This window comes from Falco rusticolus, chromosome Z (assembly GCF_015220075.1).
Source record: "Falco rusticolus isolate bFalRus1 chromosome Z, bFalRus1.pri, whole genome shotgun sequence".
NCBI classification, from domain to species: domain Eukaryota; kingdom Metazoa; phylum Chordata; class Aves; order Falconiformes; family Falconidae; genus Falco; species Falco rusticolus.
This window is the reverse complement of record NC_051210.1, coordinates 37,443,363-37,464,759: the sequence shown is the minus strand read 5'-3', so window position 1 is coordinate 37,464,759 and position 21,397 is coordinate 37,443,363. Positions and strand designations below refer to the sequence as shown.

The window sequence follows — 21,397 nt, the reverse complement described above, 5'->3', positions numbered from 1 at the left end:
CTTGTTCTCGGTTTTAGTTTCACTGTCAAGTACCCCCAATGACATCAGCAAATACCGCTCTCCCATTATTCATCCTGTTTGCCCACTCACTCAGGAATTTCCAGGGCAGAACAGACTCCTTATCCCCGGGAAAATGAGCTGTTAACCTCTTGTTGCTATGAATATTGATCTTTGTTCCTAGCCTTTACTTTCTATCTTTTACTTGGTTATTAATCATTTTACCCCCCAAATCATAATTTCTTTTAGTAGTACTACAACAACATTGAGAGCTTTGTGGAAAGCTGAATACGGTATGTGTGTCTCAGGCTGTTGCATGTTTGGAAATGAACCAGAGGGTTGTATCAGCTATTGCCAAACAGACTGAGCTCCCTGAAAGTTTTTGCCAACAGCTGCTTTGGCCTGAGATGCCACCCCAGGCAAACCTCCAGCAGCCTCTGCACAGGGCCTCTACCACACTTTGCTCCTGGGTGGCTTCTCCAGCTTGCACTGCAGTGTCCTGCCACCTGCCTCCTCTGATGGTATCAGCAGCCACTGCAACCACGGGGACCAAGAGGCAGTCGCAAGAAACTGCTGCCTGCTGATGAGCCAGACATCTCTCCAGCACGACCATGGCTGAGGTCTGTTTTCCATGATGGACAGGAGAGCTGGGGCATGAGATCAATGTGCTCACTGGTGGGGCTGCATTGCTCAAGGTGCTTTGCAGCAGAAGGGCTTTTGAACACCACCATGTCAGACACCACCATCAGCAGCCTCAGTCAGAGATTAATATCTGGTCTGCATCACCGATACACCGCTTCCCATGCATACCTCTCTGCAGAGGAAAGTAATTTCCTTGTACTGCAGTGGGGCTTTGCTGTGAGCTGCTCCCATGGAGTCATGGCAAACCCACCTAAGGAAGGCAAATCAAAACCATCACAGGCAGCAGGGCACAGCTTATCACCTGCCGCCACTGCCAAAAAAAACTTTCAGCATTTTGTCCCCTCACCTATGACAGTCTGATCAGAATTACTGTTTCTTCTGGCTCCCCTCTCCAAGCAGCCAAAGGGTAGTAAAGGAAAAACAATGAAATGTGGGGAAAAAACTAATAGCAGACCACAGAGCCATGCCAGGGGCTGCTTACTGAAACATCTGTTCTGCAACAACTGGGCCTTGATGTATGTGGCAAGTATGTGCCATGAGGACTACAGAGCTTCCTGAGGTGGTTTGCCGGGAAGCTCTTGGACAAGGCTTTTCTATGCAATGGGAGAGCACCAATTCACAGGTCCCGACTGCCCTTCGCCAAAAAGTTGTGTGTGCTTTTATGTGGCATGGAAGGAGGTTTCCACTCCCCCCCCACAGAAGACAGCAGCTTTTACACATGTAAATATGTGCATAAGTATAGCCCTGCCCATAGCTAAGTGGGGCCATACCCACTGGGTCCATCAGCTCTGAAGCAATTTTAGCAGCATTTTTCCTTTGTAGTCCATATTTCTTATGACAGTCCTAAACCAGAAGACTTTTATAACTCATCTTCAGCAGATAAAAAGCAGTCACAGAAACACACTGTTCTGCTACATCAGCTTAAACTTCTGGCTATGAAAAGCCTAGTTCTGCTTTCTTCCAGGACTTTTTTCTTCCCTATGGAGTAGCAGTGCTAGCGACCCAAGCCTGTGGCATGCATCCCAGCCAGTGATGATGCTCAGCTCCAGACAGGAGGCTCCCAAGATAAACACTGATCGCAGTGAGACAACAAAGCAACCCTACACGCCTGCCTGTGCTTAGCAAGGTTGTTGTAGTGTTCCTGTTTGCCAGCTCATCGTATCTGCTTCTGACAGAAAGTTCTGCTGTACCCACAGGCCTCTCACATGTACGTTTAAATTAGACGGTTGCAGGATCCAGGTTTCAACTTCTTTTCCAAAGTGCTGCTCTCATCACCGAGGCAATCTGCATGCCGATCGCTGCCCTTGAGTAGCTCTTGTTCAATGACTTTGTCAAGAGCTGCCTTACCAAGAGCGGGCTGTAACTGGCAGCTCTGGGTCAAACCAGGCGTACTTTTGCTCCGAGTTAGTGAATGCTTCACCCCGTGCCACCCACCCCCAGCTCTCTGAGGCTCACATTGTTGCGGCACGACACAACAGGCGAGCAGACGCAAAACTTCGCCAAACTTCGCTCAAGCACGCAAACAGCTCGAGCTGAGTGAGGAGTACCCAGAAGTTCCTCCCTCCCCCTCGCGCTTTCACGGACCTTACAAATACCCGGCAGCGGGCTCTGCCGCCTCGCGTTTCACCCCGGTCGCTCGCAGCGCCCGGCCCTTCACCCGCTGCCGGAGGCTGCACCCGCGGCCGCGGGGCACGGGTGCGTGGCGGGGGAGGGGGCGGGGTGCAGCGGGGCTGCCCGGCGCGGGGGGCGCAGCCGGCACGGGGAGCCGGGCGCCGCCGGAGCCACGCGCCGAAGGCAGGAGCCGCGGGGACGGCGCGGGGCGGGGTGGGGGCAGGGCAGCGCCGGCGGGCGGGCGGGGGGACCGGGCGGGGCGGCGGGCAGCGGCGGCGGCGGGGCAGGACCGGGGCACCCCAGCCCCGCCCGGCCCGGCCCGGCCCAGCGCAGCCCCGGGGGCCGAGCGGCGCCGCGCAGCGCCCTGCAGTTGGCGAGGTCGATGCGGCGGCCGCAGAGCGCCGAGGGGAGGCGGCGGCGACGCAGCAGGTACTTCGCCTCTCGGGGACAGCCCTGCCTGCCCCTCGCCCGCTCTCCGCGCTGCCGGGCGGCGGGCTGCCCGAGGCCGGTGCCTCCCCGCGCCGCTGCCCGCCCGTCGGGGCCGTCGCGTCTCCTTTCGGCGTGCGGTGGGCTGGGGGAGCGGGCCCGCTCCGCCGAGCGTGCGGTGGCGTGGGAGGGGGAAGGCCCCGAGGAGCAGGAGATCCCGCTGCTGGACGGGGTAAAACCGAGGGTGGGTGCCGGAGGGGTGGCCGCTTCCGGGCGGTCCCTTCGGGGTGTCCCGTGGAGCGCGGTGGCGGGCACGGAGCGGCGGCGGGCGGCGGAAAAATCTCGAGACTCAGAGCTGAGTCGTGCCTCCCGTGTGGGACTGTCGCGCCGCCGACACGTCGGGGGTGTCGTTGGGTAGCTTCGACAAGTGTCTGTCACCGCCAGAGGTTCAGGTCGCGGCTGTCGTGCGGGTCGGCGAGCGGATTTCTGGGGTTTGGAGCGGGGTTCTTAGGTCGGGAGCGCCCGGAGCTGGTGCGGGGGAAGGAGGGAACGTGCGTGCCTGCCTTTAACGTGCGAGAGTTAAACCGGCCGGGAGCTCCTGTGTGAGATAAGCATGTGCGCTACTTGGAATTACAAAATACAAAATGATGTTTAAAATCCGGAAGCCAAGAAAAATAGCCATTTATTAAAGGCTTTTCTGAGGCTGTAAGCTGCCAGCACATTCACTTCAAAGAAAATATTTTTACAGTTTTTTTGAGTTGTCCAAGACATTGTTCTACAGCAGATGTTTGTTGTCTAAACTTCGTTTGCGTCTAGCACGGCTTAATTTCAGAGTGGAAGCGTGTATTGAAATGTGCTGCTGTTCTCAAAAGCGTTTTCTGTTCTTAAATTTAACACTACCAGGGTGTGCCTGATAAATTATGTGTTTACTTTTCACCTGGAAAGGTTTAACAAATAAATAAAATACACAAAAGTTTAGCTTTAGATACGCATTCTTGCCTTTTCCCTTTGCTGTTTTTAAAATTGTCATTGGTGGTGGAAGGGTATGGCAGTGTGTGGAAGAGAAGGGCGAACTGCAATGTGTGGTGGTGGTGGTGGTGGTGAAGGGGTGGCCAGTCTTTTTGGTCGTGTCTGTTCATGGACATTTGGGAGACAGAAAAATACAATTTCAGCTGTGTTACAGTGAGTGTACTGAATGCATAGCATCATATGTTCTTGTGGAGGCAAAATAGGTAGTGGAAAGTTCAAGTCCTGTTCTCACTTGTGCTTTATTCTCACTTGTTGCTTTGGCTTCAGGAGATCGTGAAAGCTGAGAGCAGTTTGACTCACTGTTTTGAAAATAGAAATTTCTTGTTCTTCTAGCTGTGAAGTACTCATTGACTGATGAGATAGTAAAAGCCCTCAGCTCCCCATGGAACTCTTACCAGAGTGCCCACTGGGAGCAGACAGCGGAGATGTACTGGGCATGGTTGCTGAAGGGCTTTGGCATCCCCATTATCGCAAGTTCCCTGCTGCCTCCTGGCACTGGGAATTACACATTCCCACAGGAAAATTGCAGGTTGACTCCAGCTGCCGTACCCAAGGGGTTTACCTGTGGGGAGCTGGTGAGAGGTGCAGCTCTGACTCTCTTCCTGTACGACTGTGTGGTGGGGCTGGAAAGAGCGGTGGAGGTGTGACTTGCCGTAGAGCGGGTTGAGGGGTTGTAGCCTGCCACACAGCATTGTACTTTTCATGGCACATGTGGCACAGGGACCATGCAGACCCCGGTAGACCATAGGGATGTGGGCCACAGTGGAGAGCCCCTGCTCCAGCCTGGGAGTGTGCTCAACCCTACTAGGATCGTTGGCCTCTGCAGAAGACCACACTAACTGCTGTGGAAACCCCAAAGCATGGTGGTGAGCAGGGAGATTACCCAGGAGGGGGAAATCATGGTGCTCACTGCTGACCCCAACTGCCCCTCCTCCATTCTGGAAACAGGGAGGACAGAGGTCAGCCAAATAGCTGAAGGAGGCAGCTGAATTGTCCTCCACATGACTGTGGCTCTTGACATGGTACCACTGCCTGCCTTTGAGTAACTTAGCAAATACTGTTCTGGCCATCACATCTGTGAGGAGACATAGCCAGATTGCCCCTGCACTGCTGGTAGGTTTATCTTTCTAGTGGTGCAATGGTAGGGATCCTCTGGTTTGCTTTAGAGGGAATAAAAGAGGGAATAAAACTGATTTCTGGCGGTATCAGGATCTGTGGTTGTTGAAGTACCTAACTAACCTGATGTTTAACATAGAACATACCACAGACAGGTTCTTCAGGTCCTTTTTTTAATATTTTGAGCTCAGGTACATACTTCACAGCACACGGCTAGTCCTCTGTATGTGACTGGGACAAAGATGTTTGGAGAAGTAAATTTTAGAACTGTCAGGAAGCAGCAATAGAGATATCCTGGACCTGTCTATGATACTGTCTTGTTATTACAATACACAACCAACTTTGATTTTGCCAACCATTAAAAAATGAATGTGCTTTGAGTTACTTGCTACCAAGCAGGAAGAAGACAAAAAACGAGTATGGTTGAAAGATATTACCTGAAAATGTTGCTGCCAGAAGATAATACATTTTATTTTATTGCATTATTATTTATATTAACTTTCACGTGGCTTGTGCATGATACTCATTCCCTGAGAGTCCTGACCGAATAGTAATGTTACAGCCTCCATTGCTTTGCCACTGGCTTGTCAGAGGCAAAGATTTCCTTTAGTGATTTTAAGTTTCGTGTAATGATTTTAGAGAAGAAATAATTACAAACAGTGGAAGAGACCCTGTATGATTTCTGCTGATTGAGTGCATTGTCCATGCCTTCAGCCAGGGGAACTGGTGTAGCATCATTACCTTTAGTAGAGGCATGACAATTTACAGCTGCCGAGTTGTGGCTGATAAAGCCCTACATCTAGCATATAATTTTCTTCACAGAAAGAAATGTATTTGTCCTTTGATAGACCACTATGATAATTTTGCTTGGAAAAGACTTACAGAAACATTTATTTTGTTGCACATGATGCTCTTAAATGATACGCATATGATTCTGTCAGGCGTCCATCAGCCTGGTGAATATTGCTGGTAGAGCTATCATTAACAAATACTTTTCTAGCCAAATGTAACTGTTTATTTTACAGTGGAAAGCATTTGCAATTCATATAGACACAGTGGCATTTTGTTATAAGCCAATACAATGAAAAGACTGTGATAGTTTATGTGATAACAGTGTGCAGATTGTAACTGAATTACAATTAGATTGAACCTTAGCTGAGGTGAAGTTGTTCTGTTGAATAGCTTCACTGTTACCATGCTTCAGAAAAGAGGTCAAGAACTCCAGGGTCCAGTTCTGCTCCTGGGAAATGAATGCGGTGGTTGCTGTCATCTTCAGAGTGAAAAAAACCAAGGACACCAAGCAACAACTGTGGTTCTTGCATGATACCTCTCTCCCAGCGGGTCTCTTCACCAGGGTAGTTTGGACCCAAGAACTAGAATGGGGAAATACTAATAATACCAATAACTATAATAACAGCGATAATTGGGTAAATAGTAAATTATTTTCTCAGCAAATAATTTTTAAACATCCTGAATGTACGGAAGAATTAAAGTCAATTCGCTGTGGGCTTTTTGTTGGATTACTTCTTTTCCAAAGGATGGAACCCAGGAAAAGGGAGGGTGCGAAAATTGGGTGTGGGTCATCCTTTAAATCCCTTTACAATTATCTGGGATCTGCTTTGCTCCTCCTCTCTTCTAGAAGGCACTTGAAAATACACCTCCCACTTTTCAAGTGCCCAAACCAGAGTGCTGGAACAGCAGTGGCTCGTATGTTTTTGTGATCTTAAGAAACCTGTATATAGAATCATAGAATGGACCTGGTTGGAATGGACCTTAAAGATTATCTAGCTCTATCCCCTCTTCCCTTGGTAGCCATCCTTTGAAAGTGTCTTTCATGTGTTTGGGAAATGCTTGTGACCCTTCAGTAAATAAATGGTAAGGTCAGGAGCTGTAGCTCTTAAAAGAGTTCTCTAAACTAAGATCTTTAATTTTGAGGCAATAGAAAGTGTCTTCCCATCCAGCACAACTTTTTCCTTTCCTACCTTTCCCAGAAAAAAATCAAATCATTACAAATTTGGTTCAGATGGAACCAGTTCTCTCCTCATTCCCATCCTGGTTTGGTCACCGAGCTGAAATATTTGCTACCAGTTCAACCTCAGTACATTGGGGCTAGAGCACTGATTCTCATTGGAGTATGCAGCAACTAAACTGTAACCTTTCTCGTAAAACAGTAAGTGCTTCTTTTGTCTTCTGATAGTCTTACAAAGCTGTGCAGATCTCTCCCAATGTTTGTGTATGGCAATGGAAAAAAGACATCTAGGAGGATCTGCTGCAAAAATGCAACCTATTGAAATCTGTGGGAAAACATTGCAGTTAGTCTAAGTCATAACTTAAAGAAGAGCTGAAGTAAATTGAGGACAATTAAAGCTGGTATAACTATTTTTTATTTTTTAAAAGCCCAACAATATTAATATAATATGCCTTATATACATATGCAAAGAAAAAAAAATAAAGTGAACCATAAAGAAAAGCAGTACTTAGAAAGGTGTGACTTGCTATGTTTATTTAAAAAAGGGTAGCAGAAATCCAACTACTTCGAATGGGAAGTAGAATTGATTTTAGGGTGACTGGCCTTCAGAGCATTTCCTTAATCGTAAATAGCGTAATTTTGTATCATTAAGGGTGGGAAGTTGTTTCAGGCATTGGTAACATGCACCGTGGCATCAAGACTTGATGCCAACTTTCTTTGCTGCCTTAGGTCAGCACGGGAAACAGAGACAAGCGTAGAAAGCAGTGAGTTTGCCCTGCTGCTGCTCAGGCAGCAATGGTTGGATGGTCTTTTGGTAGCACCACATGCACATAGGTCTTTCTGAGGAGTGAGCTGGCTGCTGTGCACACTGGGGCTTGCAGGGGCTGTACGCTGATCCTCACCGCTCCTCTACGCGTTGGTCAGCATAGAAATTTTGTAGCACAAAACAGCGATGAGCAGTGCTCCGCATTGCCGTTGTACTTCTGCACGGGGCTGCATCTGTGCAGAGCATGACTGACGGCTTAGCCGCAGCCTCCTCGATGCTAGGCCTTGGTGCCCTGGCATCACCAGTATCCCTCTGGGCACCTGGGCGTGTGTGGCAGCTGGAGCACCCGCGCGGGCCGTGGGTGACATGGGAAGACGGTGAGATTTATCTTGCATTTGTTGATTTTATTTTCAGAGCCTGGTTTGCGAGCCACTCTCCTGAATTAATATGCATGGCGTGCGGAGCTGTGGATACACACCGCCCGCCCAGAGGAGCGCTTGGAGGAACGTGGCTTGATCTCCCTCTTGTGGAAAATTATCGGAACTAAATTCTCGTGGTACTAAAGAAGCATCAGCGAACAAATGATGGCAGCAGTTACCATGTCACCTGATGCTCTTGTCGGCCCTCAAGGAAATGAAGAGATGGACTCTCTGATCGTATTGCATTATAATTACACAGGAAAGCTTATTTTAAGGGAAAAGGCAACGGATAACATAGACCTGCCCACTATTGCATTTCTGATCCTATGTAGTTTCATAGTCCTGGAAAACTTGATGGTGTTGATTGCCATATGGAAAAACAATAAATTTCACAACCGCATGTACTTTTTTATTGGCAATCTAGCTCTCTGTGATCTTTTAGCTGGCATTGTTTACAAAGTAAATATTCTTATGTCTGGGAAGAAGACTCTGAGCTTGTCCTCCACAATCTGGTTCGTTAGGGAAGGCAGCATGTTTGTTGCCCTGGGAGCTTCCACTTTCAGCTTACTGGCAATAGCTATTGAGCGGCATTTGACCATGATTAAAATGAGGCCTTATGATGCCAATAAAAAATACAGAGTGTTCCTTCTCATTGGTACATGCTGGCTTATTTCGATTTCCTTGGGTGCCTTACCCATCCTCGGCTGGAACTGTATAAACAACTTAGCAGATTGCTCGACAATTTTGCCTCTGTACTCCAAGAAGTATGTTGCATTCTGCATTAGTATCTTCATTGCCATTTTGGTTGCCATTGTCATCCTTTATGCCCGTATCTACATCCTGGTAAAGTCCAGCAGCCGTAATGTCACTAACCACAATAACTCAGAGCGGTCCATGGCTCTCCTTAGGACTGTTGTGATCGTTGTTAGTGTCTTCATTGCCTGTTGGTCTCCGCTGTTCATCCTGTTCCTCATCGATGTGGCCTGCAGAGTCAAGGAGTGCTCTGTCTTGTACAAAGCCAACTGGTTTATTGCTCTGGCAGTCATCAATTCTGCAATGAACCCCATCATCTACACTCTAGCCAGTAAGGAAATGCGTCGCGCTTTCTTTCGCCTGGTTTGTGGCTGCCTGGTGAAATCCGGTGTGGACAGATCTTTGCCTATTCAGCCCACACCAGATCACAGTCGAAGTAAATCCAGCAGCAGCAATACCCACAAGCCAAAGGAAGATTTCCCACCAATGCATGTTCCCTTGTATATTGCTGAGAAAAATGAATCTTCATTTCACAACGGAAACTTCTGTAAGTAAAGGACTTCTTGAGACAAGTACTCTTCTGTGGCTTTTAGATTTAAACTACAAGTGTAGTTTAAGTATTCTTGCACTTAAGTTGCAGGGGAAAACGCTAACCACTTAACTTTGAGGACTGACTTAGCAACAATCATTTGCTTTGGGTGTTCATTCAGTAGTGCACCTTTCATGCTACCCAACAGCCAGGACAGAGTCCATGCACATCTCATGACATTGTGCACCATGATGGCATTGTACGATGAGGCTGCATTTGGCGCTGCCTGATCTTGCAAGACATCGATAAAACCTGCTAGAAGCTTCAGCATTCACTAAACTCTGCTGACAATCAGAAAATGAGCCTGATTATTGCTGACTGGGAGAAAATCTCATTACTTATGTTGGTGATTATAGTTTTCTGTATGTATCTTGCTGTTATGTTAATGGCCTTATATATGTAGTATAAATAGTTGTATATTTGTACAATTCCTTATTAAAAAGTAATTTGGTAAAAGTTTACAATATGCTAAACATTGTATTGCAGTATACAGTGTAAGGTGACAAAAAATACAAAAAGATGTGTTTCAGTGGGGATATTTGAATATATATATGAAGTAGTAGCTTTTAACTGACAGATTTAACATGTCATATCAATGAAGTATTTTTATTTTTCCACTATTATTCAAACTTTTCATGTTTAGTAAAAGACAACATGACAGTTGTCACTGTGGCATTTCACAACTTATTTTAAATGAACAGTAGTTACGTAACCATTGAGAGAGGCTATATATGTTCGCTATTTAAAGTAGTTAAAATGTGACCCAACAATACAGATGTATCAAGTGTATATACTGTTTCAATGCATATATTTTTACATACTATTTCCAATGTATTTAAAAATGTATGTCAAAAGTATGTAAATCTGTGTACATTGTGAATGCACTACCTAAGCTGAGATTCTTCAGTTCTGAAACAGAGACGTTATCATTTCAGAAAGCAGTGAACCACAACAGATCCCTGTGGAGTTTCTTCTTTTCTCTCCAGGCATTACCACAACATGGGATGGTGTTAGAAATTCTCCCTGGGAAGAAGTTCAGCCAGTGGGACAAGATCCCATTTTCTGGCAATGGGACCCTACACTCCTACCGTCTCCAGGCACTTTTGCAGATGCAGGAGGGAAGATGCAGTACAACAGGATCATGCTGAAGGGCATATCTCCAATTATACCTGACTGCTGTGTTGGATCTGGAATGAAAGCCCATTTAGTCTGGAAGACCTGGAGCCCCAGACTTACTCTTTTGAGAGGCTGTTCCAGAGAAACCTGTATGAAAACAACTTTATGTTTCATGACTGCCTTACCAGCCTCAGTACAGGATGGTGTTCAGCGTCAAAGGGATTCCATGAGACTTAGAGCAGTTAAGACTTCATAAACATCTGATTTCCAGTCACCATGGAAGTGGCCCGTGGTACTTCCATCAGTAGTACTTTATGGCTGGAGGTTTCAGTGGAGGTTGATGGGAAATTCTGAGACTAGTTCCCATCATCTTTCAGTAAGAATGTAAGCATCTAATTTGTTATTGGGCTCTTTCAAAGGTTTGTGTTTAATGTCTCAAATCACACCTTGCCTTACGCACAATCAGAAGTAGTTGAGGCTTTTTAAATACACAACCTGAAAGAGCTCATCCTTAGCTTTACGCTGGTCTTAATCATTTAAAGCAGCAGCATTAGACTTTTCCCAAGTACGTACAGTGTGTAAGTTGTGTAATCTGTGTAGCGAAAGCCTTTAAAATGTAGAGGTTTTCATTGTGATTATCTTTTACAAGTTAACAGTCTACTTGTGAATGTTTTATGCTGTTAGAAAAGTGTAACAAAGAAAAACTGTATTTGAATGAAATAACTGTGAAAAGGAGTAGTAAATATGAAATAATTTCTACCAAAAATGTTGAAAAGCAGTGCACTTAGAGAAGAAGCAAAAGCTAAATTAAGCTAAGCATGATATAACTGCAGATACAGGCTGGGTCAGCAGCTCTGTAGAGTTGTGAGAAATAGAACTGGTAACATTGCATTGCCATGGCTTGCTTAGGTGTTTAGATCTTACAGTTCTATTTGGCTATATTTTCAGTGTGGAAGTTCTCCCCTGATGTTGTGTCTTTGAAAATTGCCAGCTGAAATAGTTGTATATGTCTAAATGTTAGTTCACAAGGTGGTGGCACGTGGCAGTATTCCTTGCTATTGTAGAGCATTAAGGCCTTAGCAACACAATGGTTTGAGTAAACGTTGTGACTGACCCCACACCAACTCTCATGTCAAGGATGTTACATGATTCTCACTATTTAGGTGAAAAGAATAGCCAAAGTCCAAGAACGTGCACATAAAAGTGAGTTTTAACATCTGCATTCTAGCCTTAGCTGTTGTCAGAGTTGATGCAAGGTACAAGTAATGCAAGAAACTCCACTGTTGGAGGCCATGTGATTGCATGTCAGTGCAAAAAACTTTCACTCTGCTTTTATTTCTTTCTCTTACTGTGGAGATGTGGGGATATTTTGTTAGTTCACTACCCTACTGTACTTGAAGCAGGTTCCTAAGATTCATGGTTTCACATATAACACTGATAATAAAATTTACAAAGTACTTATGACTGAAGAGTAAAAAACTTGCAGATACAGTCTTCAGTAGGTACGTCCCACTGGGACGTATTAGGTAAAGCACAGATTCTGGAAGATTTTAGAGCAAAATTTTTAAGCAGGACAAGGCCAGGGCTTAACAGCAGCAGACGATAAACAACCAGGAAGATGTCCTGTCCTTGAAGGTGGAAAAAAGAGAATAGCTTCTTTCACCCTAAAATACTAGAAAATTCTTTCAAATATATCTCAGAATCCAAGCTTTTTATCATCTAGGCTGACTTGAGCATATAAGAAACTGAATTAGGTCTCCTTTTCCCAAATGGTTTTACATGGAGCAAAAGCTACAAAGGAGACATAAGATTTCTTTTATTTTGTTTCGTGAATTGGAATATTTAGTTTGCCACTGGGTTACAAAAGAAATGCATATCAAACCACCTGAGGAGAAAAAAAAAGCTTTCACAAGATGCTTTCCAAGAGTCTTTTATTGCCAACAGTCTTACGGAGTATTTTCAATGCATTAGGTACTATAAACATTTTGAAAACTTTTAAATAAATCTCAAACCTTTGAACCAAAGTTGTTGTGTAGCAGTCATTTTTAAAAGTATTGTCAAAACCGGTTTTGGCCTTCTATGGAAAACATGCGTTTGAACTCTGGATGTCCTGTCAGAAAGCAGTACTTGCGGGAAGGCGCTGCATCCGAAGGCGGTGGGCTCTGCCTCTGCGGTCCCTGGGGCTGGAGGAAGGCTTTGCTTTTGCCTTCCTAGGAGCAGACTTGGTCCCTTGGCTTACCTGCTCAGAGAGCTGTCTGCTCCAGCCGCACCACACATGGCTGCTCCCTTGGAAAGGCACATTTTACAAGGAGCAGCTGTAATTGGGGTGTCCCGCTGCCTGCAGGGTTTGTAATTTACAACTGCTGTCACAAGGAGATGGAAAACAAACCTGTGCGTAAGGTTCCAGGAGCCAAAAAGCTGGGGTCCTGAGAGCAGCCGGCCTGCTGCTGCTGAGTGGCTCCCCGCTGAGTGGAGACGCGCTGGTGTCTGCCCCGCATGGTGCCATCTAACCTGCCAACACAACCAAGGGCATAGCTCACCCTCTTGACTTTGCTGGGAGCTGTGGACCCCACAGCTGCCCCAACACTGGGAACGCTCCCTTCTTATGGCAAAACTCACGGGCGACAGGCATGGCAGCAGTGGTCAGGGGCTTCTGCTTGGCCACTGTTGAGCCATGAGGCTTGCAGCAGCCCTGAGGCCTCCTGGCACCCGAAGTGCGCTGGAGGCACCATGCAGAGGCAAGCAGAACCAGGGTGGTGCCCATGCTGCCTTCAGAGCCAAGAGCAACTAACTTTCCAGGGCATCCCCCAGCTCACCTGTTCCCCAAGCACATAAGAGGGAAGGGCCTTTGCAAGGAGACACGGGGGCACTAGAGGAAGAGGATTTGGGGAACATCAGTCCAGCTAAGCTGCTTTCTGACATAGAGCCTTTCTCCTCTCCACAGTACAGTAAATAGCTGCTCTTGCATGGACCTTGTCCTTGGCAGTCACTCCCCATGGAAAAAAAATGGAGCAGGCTACCCTTGGCTACCCTTGGCACCCTATTCAGCATGCCAAGCAAGAATGCTACCTTTTCAGGTGAGGGCATCATCTGGCCCAGAAAGAGGGCCTGTTTGAGCAATTACTTGCCTTGTTGAAATGGTATTTGATGAAAATGAACTCGTGGAAATTAGTGTTGCCTCTGTCAAAGTAAGCACAGCTCCTCTGGTGTAAAGTCAGTGTAAGCGAGGTCAAACTCCTCATGCAATGTGGTCCCCTGATGTTTTTCATCCCTGTTTCTACTGAGATAAGTAGTTCATTGACTTATTAGTATTCAGTATCCAGGTAAACCTTGTAGATTTTAATTTATTCTGCTACAAAATGGGTATCCCTTCAGGTAAATAAAAAAAAACCCCACCCTGCAAAACACAAATTAGGCCTTTAGGAAACCTGGGCATAAGGGAACAGAGTCAAGCCCACTTTACATGCACTTCAATCTGATATAGTGCTCATTATTTTATTACTTTGGTTAGTCATATACAAACTGAATAATCAGAAAACAGTTGCAAGACACTTATATTCCAAACGCTGTTGCTCAAGGACTTTCTTAGAGACAAAATTTGCCTCTATAATCAGAACACCACAATCAGCGGACAGGCAAAAACTTGAGATTCACAAAAGTGGTTGGGAATATAAATGATCACAATATTTCCACATACATTATTTTTCCTGCAACTCTCAGTTAAAAATGTTTCTAAAAGTAATAACAAAAGTAAAAACAAATAACAATTGTACAGTCAAACTCCCTTTTACATCAAATAGTCACTTTTTTGTTTTGTTGTTGCTGCCAGCACAATGCAAAGAAAAACATTTACCCCAAAAGAAGAAATGGGCTGCTTTTGAAGGTTTAACTCTGAAGGACTTCACTGAGAAGCAGTTATCACATGAATCCAGCCACAAAGGACACAAATATATAACAATTATTATCTTTACATTCTTCACTTAATAAAAAATCTCACTTACTTTGAATGAATATGTGCCTGGGTGTGTTTGGTGGGTTTTGCCTCACAAAATGAAAAGGAGGACTGCTGGAAAAAGCAATCCTTTGACATGTATGGTATTTGACCTTCATGATAGCTACGTAAAATGTAAATCTGCATCTTAATCTCAAAACCTGATCCTACCTTCCTTTTCTGAGTGATCTGTGTTGTCTCCCACAAAGTGGGGTAGCAGAATGAGTCCAGCTTTAGCTTCTTTCTTCCTTTAGTTTCCATGGCCTGTTCTTGTTGTCAGACAAGGTTCGGTCTTTATATGTTGCTTTTGCTAGAAATACGTAGCTCTGAAATCTTATCCCCCTAAGTGAGACAAAAAAAGGCCCTGCTTTTTCTCAGTGGAAGCCATACAAGGTGCTTATATTGGAGTATGCAGAGGAACAGGTCAGGGTTTATGCATATAAATATCTTGAAAAGAGATGAGCAGCAGGCATTGCCCAAGTATTTTGCATTTCCACTCCCCAGAGGTTCTGGTTTAACCCTATCAACCAATTAGCATGCTGATAATTTGGTGACAGATCTCTATTTTCATGAGTGGCTTATATGCCTATTGGCTTGTGTTCCCACACTTCGTATTTCATATCCCTGGGGCTTTCTCTCCCCAGACAGCTTTTCACTCCCTATCCAAGCGTCTGGCTAACTGCAGGCAAATTGTATGTTCGTGTTATCTTTTCCACAGGCCTGCCCTCATTCCAGCTGAATCCAATACCAATGTAACCAAAGTCTACCAACACTGTATATGAGTGAGTACAGTCAGTACAGCTGAGCACAGAGCTTTTAGTGGGAATTTGCCCATATCCTGACAGTTTTGAGCAAGCGTAGATTTGTGGGGGGTGCAACCCTAGACCTGCGAAAAAAGACCATGCAAATCAACATATTTTGACAGTACACTAAGGTAAATCTGAATTTGGATTTTATGCAGAAAATGCTTGGAAGATAAAAAGCGAAGTGTGTCTGTTACTTCAGCTTAGACTTCATTTACGCAAATAGGTTTACTTATTTAAGATTGAGGTTGGATGCTAAGAACAAGGCTTGAAAACAGGATTTGTAACCTTTTGCCAGAACATCCACAAGTTCCAGATTTCCCCTTCAGAGCTGCAAATTTCCTGGAAGCTGCAAAACTCTGCTAGTTTCCAGATGGAACACTTGCTACTTGCAAATATCTAAATATATATCAATTCTACTATGAATACATTGTAGCTGGCATCTGGCACTTGATGTGCCAGCAGCAATCCCACTGTAGTATAATTTTTTTAAAAGTCTCCTCATCTTACTGCACAACATGATGCCTGGGGACCATAATGATAAGAAACACGAGCATATTATTTGACTGAGGAGAAAAAGAATCAACCCAGGATACAGAAAATTTAGTGCTGGCAGGTGACATTTACCAGACTGTTAGTAAACATTTTCTTCTGGTGACAGTGAATGTTTTGCACTCAGATCCTGGTCCCAGGACTACGTCCTTTGTTCAAGCTTTTACTGAACACATGCGGCAGAGAAGTTTCTGGCAGAACTGACATTATCTCCAACTGTGAACCCTAAACCTGTAGGATGTGAAGTGGAGGTAAGCTACTGTATAACCTTTTATCCGCATTGTGTCTGCACGAGGCAGGCAGTAAGCTATGGAAACTGCATTTTGTCCTGTGGTCTCCACCAAAGCATGGTCAACCTGAATATCCTTTTCTTGCATTAGGGAAGAGAACCTGGGAGTCCTCACTCTGAGCAAACTCCCACTGAAGTCAAAAGATAATTCAGTTTTCAAAGTACATTTTCTGTCTTTGAGTTTTCATTGCTTCTGAAGCATCTGAAATAACTGAAAGTTTGGGAACATGACTGTACCTCAATGTTCAGTCTATCACTGCCAGCCTCACTGGAAAATTCTATTATAATTACTCTAGATTTGCAATAAAATGAATCAGAAGCATTTACTTCACTTTTGAAAGTTCTTTGTTTAAAGTAATCAAATGCACTTTCATTGCCCATAGTTCACACAGTTCCCACAGAACCAGAATCAAAACTTGATAATCATAGCACCATAGAATCATAACCTTCATTATGGTTAGAAAAGACCTTTAACATCATAGAGTCCAACAATTAACCCAACACTGCCAAGTACACCACTAAACCAAGTCTGTAAGTGCCACATCTACACATCTTTTAAATACCTCCAGGGGTGGTGACTCAACCACTTCCCTGGGAAGCCTGTTCCAGCACTTGACAACCCAGACAGGATTCAGAATCAGTGTAGGCAGTCTTGCAGGATATTCAGAGTTTCAGTTCTGATTTCATAGCTATCACCTGGGAAAATACCAAAGGGTACCATAATGTTGTCTAACCTCAGTGATTTCTGCTAGAGCTAGTAAATTAGTTTCAGTAAAAACCCAGTTCTTGAAGTCATGGTACGGAATTATCACCTTGCATAAGTGATGGGAATGGATAGGGACTACATAAAAGACAATAAAAAAAAAAAAGGTGAGGGCACTCAAAACCAAAGGCAAACATTAAAAGGTTCAAATTATGATGCTGTCAGCTGTCTGGTTTTCAGAATGACACAGCATTTGAGCCCATCTCATAACTTCTACATCTCAAATTGCTGGCATTGTTGGCTTCTCACAGAAATGATCCCTGCCTCTCTCAGCAGGCTCCATTACCTCTTGTTGAGACCAGTGTAAAATCATCTTTGATTGTAATGACAGCAGGTTTGGAACTACTATCCAGATGACAATACAGTTTTTATACCATTTTCATATAAGGGAAAGCCAAATCTACCAAAGTGACAGTGACAAAAAGTGATGGCAGGATCTGCAAAAGGAGCATTGATTGGCCCATGTGACCTTCTTTCCTGGGCAGCTTTGAGATCATTTGGTTCCCAGTGACTTAGAAAAGCCTCTGGATCATCACACCTGGCCAGACAGGATCTGCTGGCCCATTGCGGCAGCAGGGCACTGTTGCAGCCCAAAGATGCTACCACTACCTAGGACCAAACTGCATGTGATCAAGCTACATGTAACCTTTGTGTCATCAGATATACTTAGCAGGGCAAACTGACTGTGCTGACACAGCAGCTTAAAATAGACACACTTTCCCAGAGGAGGAGTCTGTGTAATGTCATCTCTGGAATTTAATTGTTCTGTCAGGCTCTTTCATTTTGTATCTCCTTGCCACCTGCTTTAATTACCAAATCATGCAGGTAAGCAGCTGCTAAGTTACTAAAGCTACAGCTAAGACAATGGCAAAATATTTTAAATGCTTATTTTAGTGTATGTTTAGTGCCTTCATTAATACACCCATCTCTTGTTACATTTTTCCAGGCATATATCACTGAAGTGATATACAGCATGCAAAGTACAAGAGGCTTTCTTTTATAGGTAGTGGTACCACACGTTCAAGGACACAGCTATAGGGAGGTGGGAGCATGGAATGTCAAGTGTTATACATAACAAAAAAGGTGGCAACTTAAAACTGGAATATGGTGAGATACGGATGACCTTAAATAAAGACATTCTGATGGATACTGCTTTAGGGTATAAGATGTCCTCACATCCCCTTGCAAATTCCAACTTGGTAAAAGGAAAACCCAAATTTTAAAAATTCCACTAACCTCAGTGCCATACTAATTTGGGTTGTAATGCAGCATTTCATGACTTTCCTTTGCTCACAACTCCTACCCAGACCTAGAAATATCAACTAATAACTACCTGCAATAAAATCAGTCACAAGAATTTGGTTCATTACTGTCTTTGTTTGGCTTCTGAATGTCTTGATTACAGAATCAAGTGTATTTTTATTGCACAGATCATAGAATTAGTCTTAGGTGCCTCCATAATTTTCATTCTTGAGATCAACCAAATCCAAACTTCCCAAGCTGTAACTTCACCATGTTTCAAAGCAGAAGGTACAAGAAAAAATATTTCAAATTTTCATATCATGAACCTACCTGAATGTATTCTAAGTGAGTCCTTCTGTCAGCTTGGCTGTAGTCTGAGAAATTTTTAAGCCCAGCAAATTCTTAAAGCAAAATCTAATTTTAATTAGATTTAAGTATTGATTACTTAGGGTAGGCAGGTCCTTAAATAGACTTATTCTGCTGAGTCTTGGACTTTGTGAATCAAGTCTGAAGATCTGATTTGAGATACTGGTGGTAGAGAAGACCTTGGAACGCTGAAGGCTGAATCTTACTCGGGCACAAACTTTGCCTGAATTTGGGTCTCAAAAAGCTTCATATAATAGGAAAATAACTTCTTCTAGTGCTTGAATAGTACAAACCTTCCTTAAAACATTTCCCAGTACCAAAAGCCAAGGACATTTCTGCCAGAAATGCATCTTTAGTGTAGTGCATTTTTCAATTTGATACAGAAGTATCTATCGCTGGCTGAAAGCCAAAGGGAAGTTATGCTTTGGTAGGTAAATGCAAATGGCATCATTTGCAGAACTGACCACTGAGTCATGATAAGTTTTCATTGTTTATAAGAAGACTTTTCAGATATGTCTTTGAACACCCACGTACATCTTGCATTAAGCCTATTAAACACAAGTTATTTGAACTCGCCTAATCAGTATGTAACAACTCATTGGAGACCGGTAGTCAAGGACACCTAGATCTTAACCATAAGCAGAGAACTACTTATAAATAGTCTTACCACACAAATTAATAAACTAAAGTTACAGAACATTGTTATATTATCATTAGAAAAATCATATGCATCTATCTCAATACACAGCGAGATCACACCAAATCATTGTTAAAGCAAGATACAAACATTTTGAGTTATATCATCATATAAGAATTCAAGATCAGAAAGATAAAATGCTTTTGATATCAGTGACACTGAATAACACTTTAAAAAATCATTTTATGCTAAATTTTTGAGTTGGAATACTAGTTGCTGAATTCAAACTCCTTCCATGATCAACTAGCATAATCCACCTGTAATCCCCATAGTTGTGCTTCTTAGGTAAAATGAGAAATAAGATTCCCAATATTAATTTTCTCCAGCAATTGAGACTGCTGAATTCTATTTTTATCTGAACAATCACATTTGGCATTTTTCTTCTGGTAAAAACACATGGCACAGAAGATAGTTCCATACCAACAACAGACTGACTTGAAAAATATAAATAGATACTGTATTTTTATATAGTGTGTGAATATATACACTATCAATATTCACATTAGAGAATCTGAACAATTTTATTGAAATTACTTTTTAAGAAAGCCTTCTGCTGGGACTTCATGTCGACATAAAGCATTGAGAATTTTCAAGTGTACCGTGTGAAATGGGGCTTCTTAAACCTACAGAAAACATACTTCTGAAATATATGTGAATATGCATTTTTTGTTAATGAACATGTTTTTTCAGATCTGCAATTTCTACCAGTTATAGCTTGCAAATTACAAAAAACTAGAAGTCATCGGTAGTCAGTGTTTTCTTTCAGCAGGCTGCTGCAGGCAGAGTTCACTCCCAGAAGAAACTATAGGCAAATTATTCTCAAGATGATGATTGATGAGATGACTTATACTGTCAAAGACACGATCTTTTGTACGAACCTTCAAAAAAAGGATGCAAGAAGATAGATTAAAAAGCAAAATACTTTTCCCCTTAACTTCATACTAAAATTCTCTAAGAATAAAATGACACAATCATGTTTTAGACACTGACTCCTCGCCCATCAGTATCAGTGGAAATTTGGCATTTCTGGAGTTTTGCTTCTGTTTTGTCTCTTACTCCCTCTACTCCCACTGAACAGGTATTTTGCATGCTACCTATGGGCCAGTCTGCTACTATTAGTCTTTCTGAATAGGCCTGCTTGAAAACTTCCTGTACAAGATTTTGTTTCACTTTAAGTCAGATTTTTAGATTAAATTTTTTTCTCCAAGAGAATACCTGCTTTTTTAAGGCATTTTCACCTTTTTCATTAGAAAGAGCTGTCCCTCCAGAGCTGCCAGAACACAAGTCTTCTCTGTGAGCCTCAACAGCTGTGTGCTTTCTGTAACAAAAACCTTCTTCAGGTGCTGGAAAATTCCCTTCCCTGAAAGCGATCCAGCTACCATGTGTGCTTGGCTTGGGTTTGCCCCATGCTGCATGGTACACCCCTCCCTGTGCCTTTGAAAACTTCAGGGCAGGGAACATCATTTTTCTAGCCCACTTACCAGCCCTATGCGCTAGCATCCTACTAAGTAAATTATTAAATTATTACACCCATGATAAAAGGAAATTGATATTGCAAGGCAAATAGTCAAATTTATCAGGACAGGCCAAAAGCTAATCTATATTACAAAGCAATCATTAATTATTTAACCACATCTTCATAAAACATTGCCTTCCTTTGTTTAAAATTAATTAGGCCTACAGCGTCCATAGGCAGAGCAGAGGTCCTCTCCAGCAAATGTCATGCTGCAGCAAAGCTTTGTATTGGGATGGCTCTACACTGCTTCAGGCAAAGGTTTGTGAACACTGCTCTGAAGTGAGGTGTTTCATCTATTTTCCTTGAATTTTTCTCAGAAAGAGAGAACAACTTTTGTTAAAACTTTCCAAAGTCAGCTTATGATGTGGTGGGCACCTTGTTTGCAATTTTTCAGTCTTTTTACCAAGTTCTGGCAAAACTGCTAGAAACTTAGTACAGGATGTCACAGGGTGAAAAAACCCTAAGAACAACAAAAACAAAAAAACAGCAAAGGATGCTATGTGTTCATTCTACGTGTAGCTCTATCACTGAAGAAAACCAGCTCTGCTCTCTGCTTGCTGAAATGCACTGCTTTGAAACATTGCTTTCCATAATTATTCAAAGATATATTTTCAAAATTAAAAAGTATCTTTAAAAGAGCAGTAACTTTCTTTATCTATATTCAGATTAACACATTTTTAGTCCATTCAACTCAGCTGAGATTTTTCTCATCATAAGCAGTATGCTCTGCAGCCACCAGAGTTCA

General features: G+C 43.4%; 2 protein-coding genes across 4 annotated transcripts in view; one reads left to right on the top strand and one right to left on the bottom strand.

Annotated features, from left to right (window-relative positions):
* Positions 1 to 2,223: 2,223 nt before the first annotated feature.
* On the top strand, positions 2,224 to 12,457 carry S1PR3 (sphingosine-1-phosphate receptor 3). 3 transcript variants are annotated; one of them, XM_037373852.1, is made up of 3 exons: positions 2,224 to 2,334; positions 7,971 to 9,275; positions 10,304 to 12,457. In XM_037373852.1, the coding sequence occupies exons 2-3, from the start codon at positions 8,138 to 8,140 to the stop codon at positions 10,687 to 10,689; spliced, it is 1,524 nt and encodes a 507-aa protein (XP_037229749.1). In that variant the 5' UTR covers positions 2,224 to 2,334; positions 7,971 to 8,137; the 3' UTR covers positions 10,690 to 12,457. The 3 variants fall into 3 exon arrangements, with proteins under 3 accessions (XP_037229749.1, XP_037229748.1, XP_037229751.1); XM_037373851.1 differs by lacking the exon at positions 2,224 to 2,334 and adding an exon at positions 2,522 to 2,679; XM_037373854.1 differs by lacking the exon at positions 2,224 to 2,334 and adding an exon at positions 2,710 to 2,920.
* A 1,457-nt stretch (positions 12,458 to 13,914) lies between these two features.
* Positions 13,915 to 21,397, bottom strand: part of SHC3 (SHC adaptor protein 3) — a 56,239-nt gene continuing 48,756 nt past the window's right edge. Inside the window, exon 8 of the mRNA XM_037372622.1 lies at positions 13,915 to 20,014. Within this exon, the coding sequence (XP_037228519.1) occupies positions 19,886 to 20,014 (129 nt within the window). The 3' untranslated portion in view covers positions 13,915 to 19,885. The remainder of the gene's footprint in view (positions 20,015 to 21,397) is intronic.

Excerpts from the sequence above, each read along its gene's own strand:
- S1PR3 (XM_037373852.1), top strand. The coding sequence starts at position 8,138 with ATGATGGCAGCAGTTACCATGTCACCTGATGCTCTTGTCGGCCCTCAA. Across the intron at positions 9,276-10,303 it reads ATTTCACAACGGAAACTTCT|GCATTACCACAACATGGGAT; the intron begins GTAAGTAAAGGA and ends TTTTCTCTCCAG.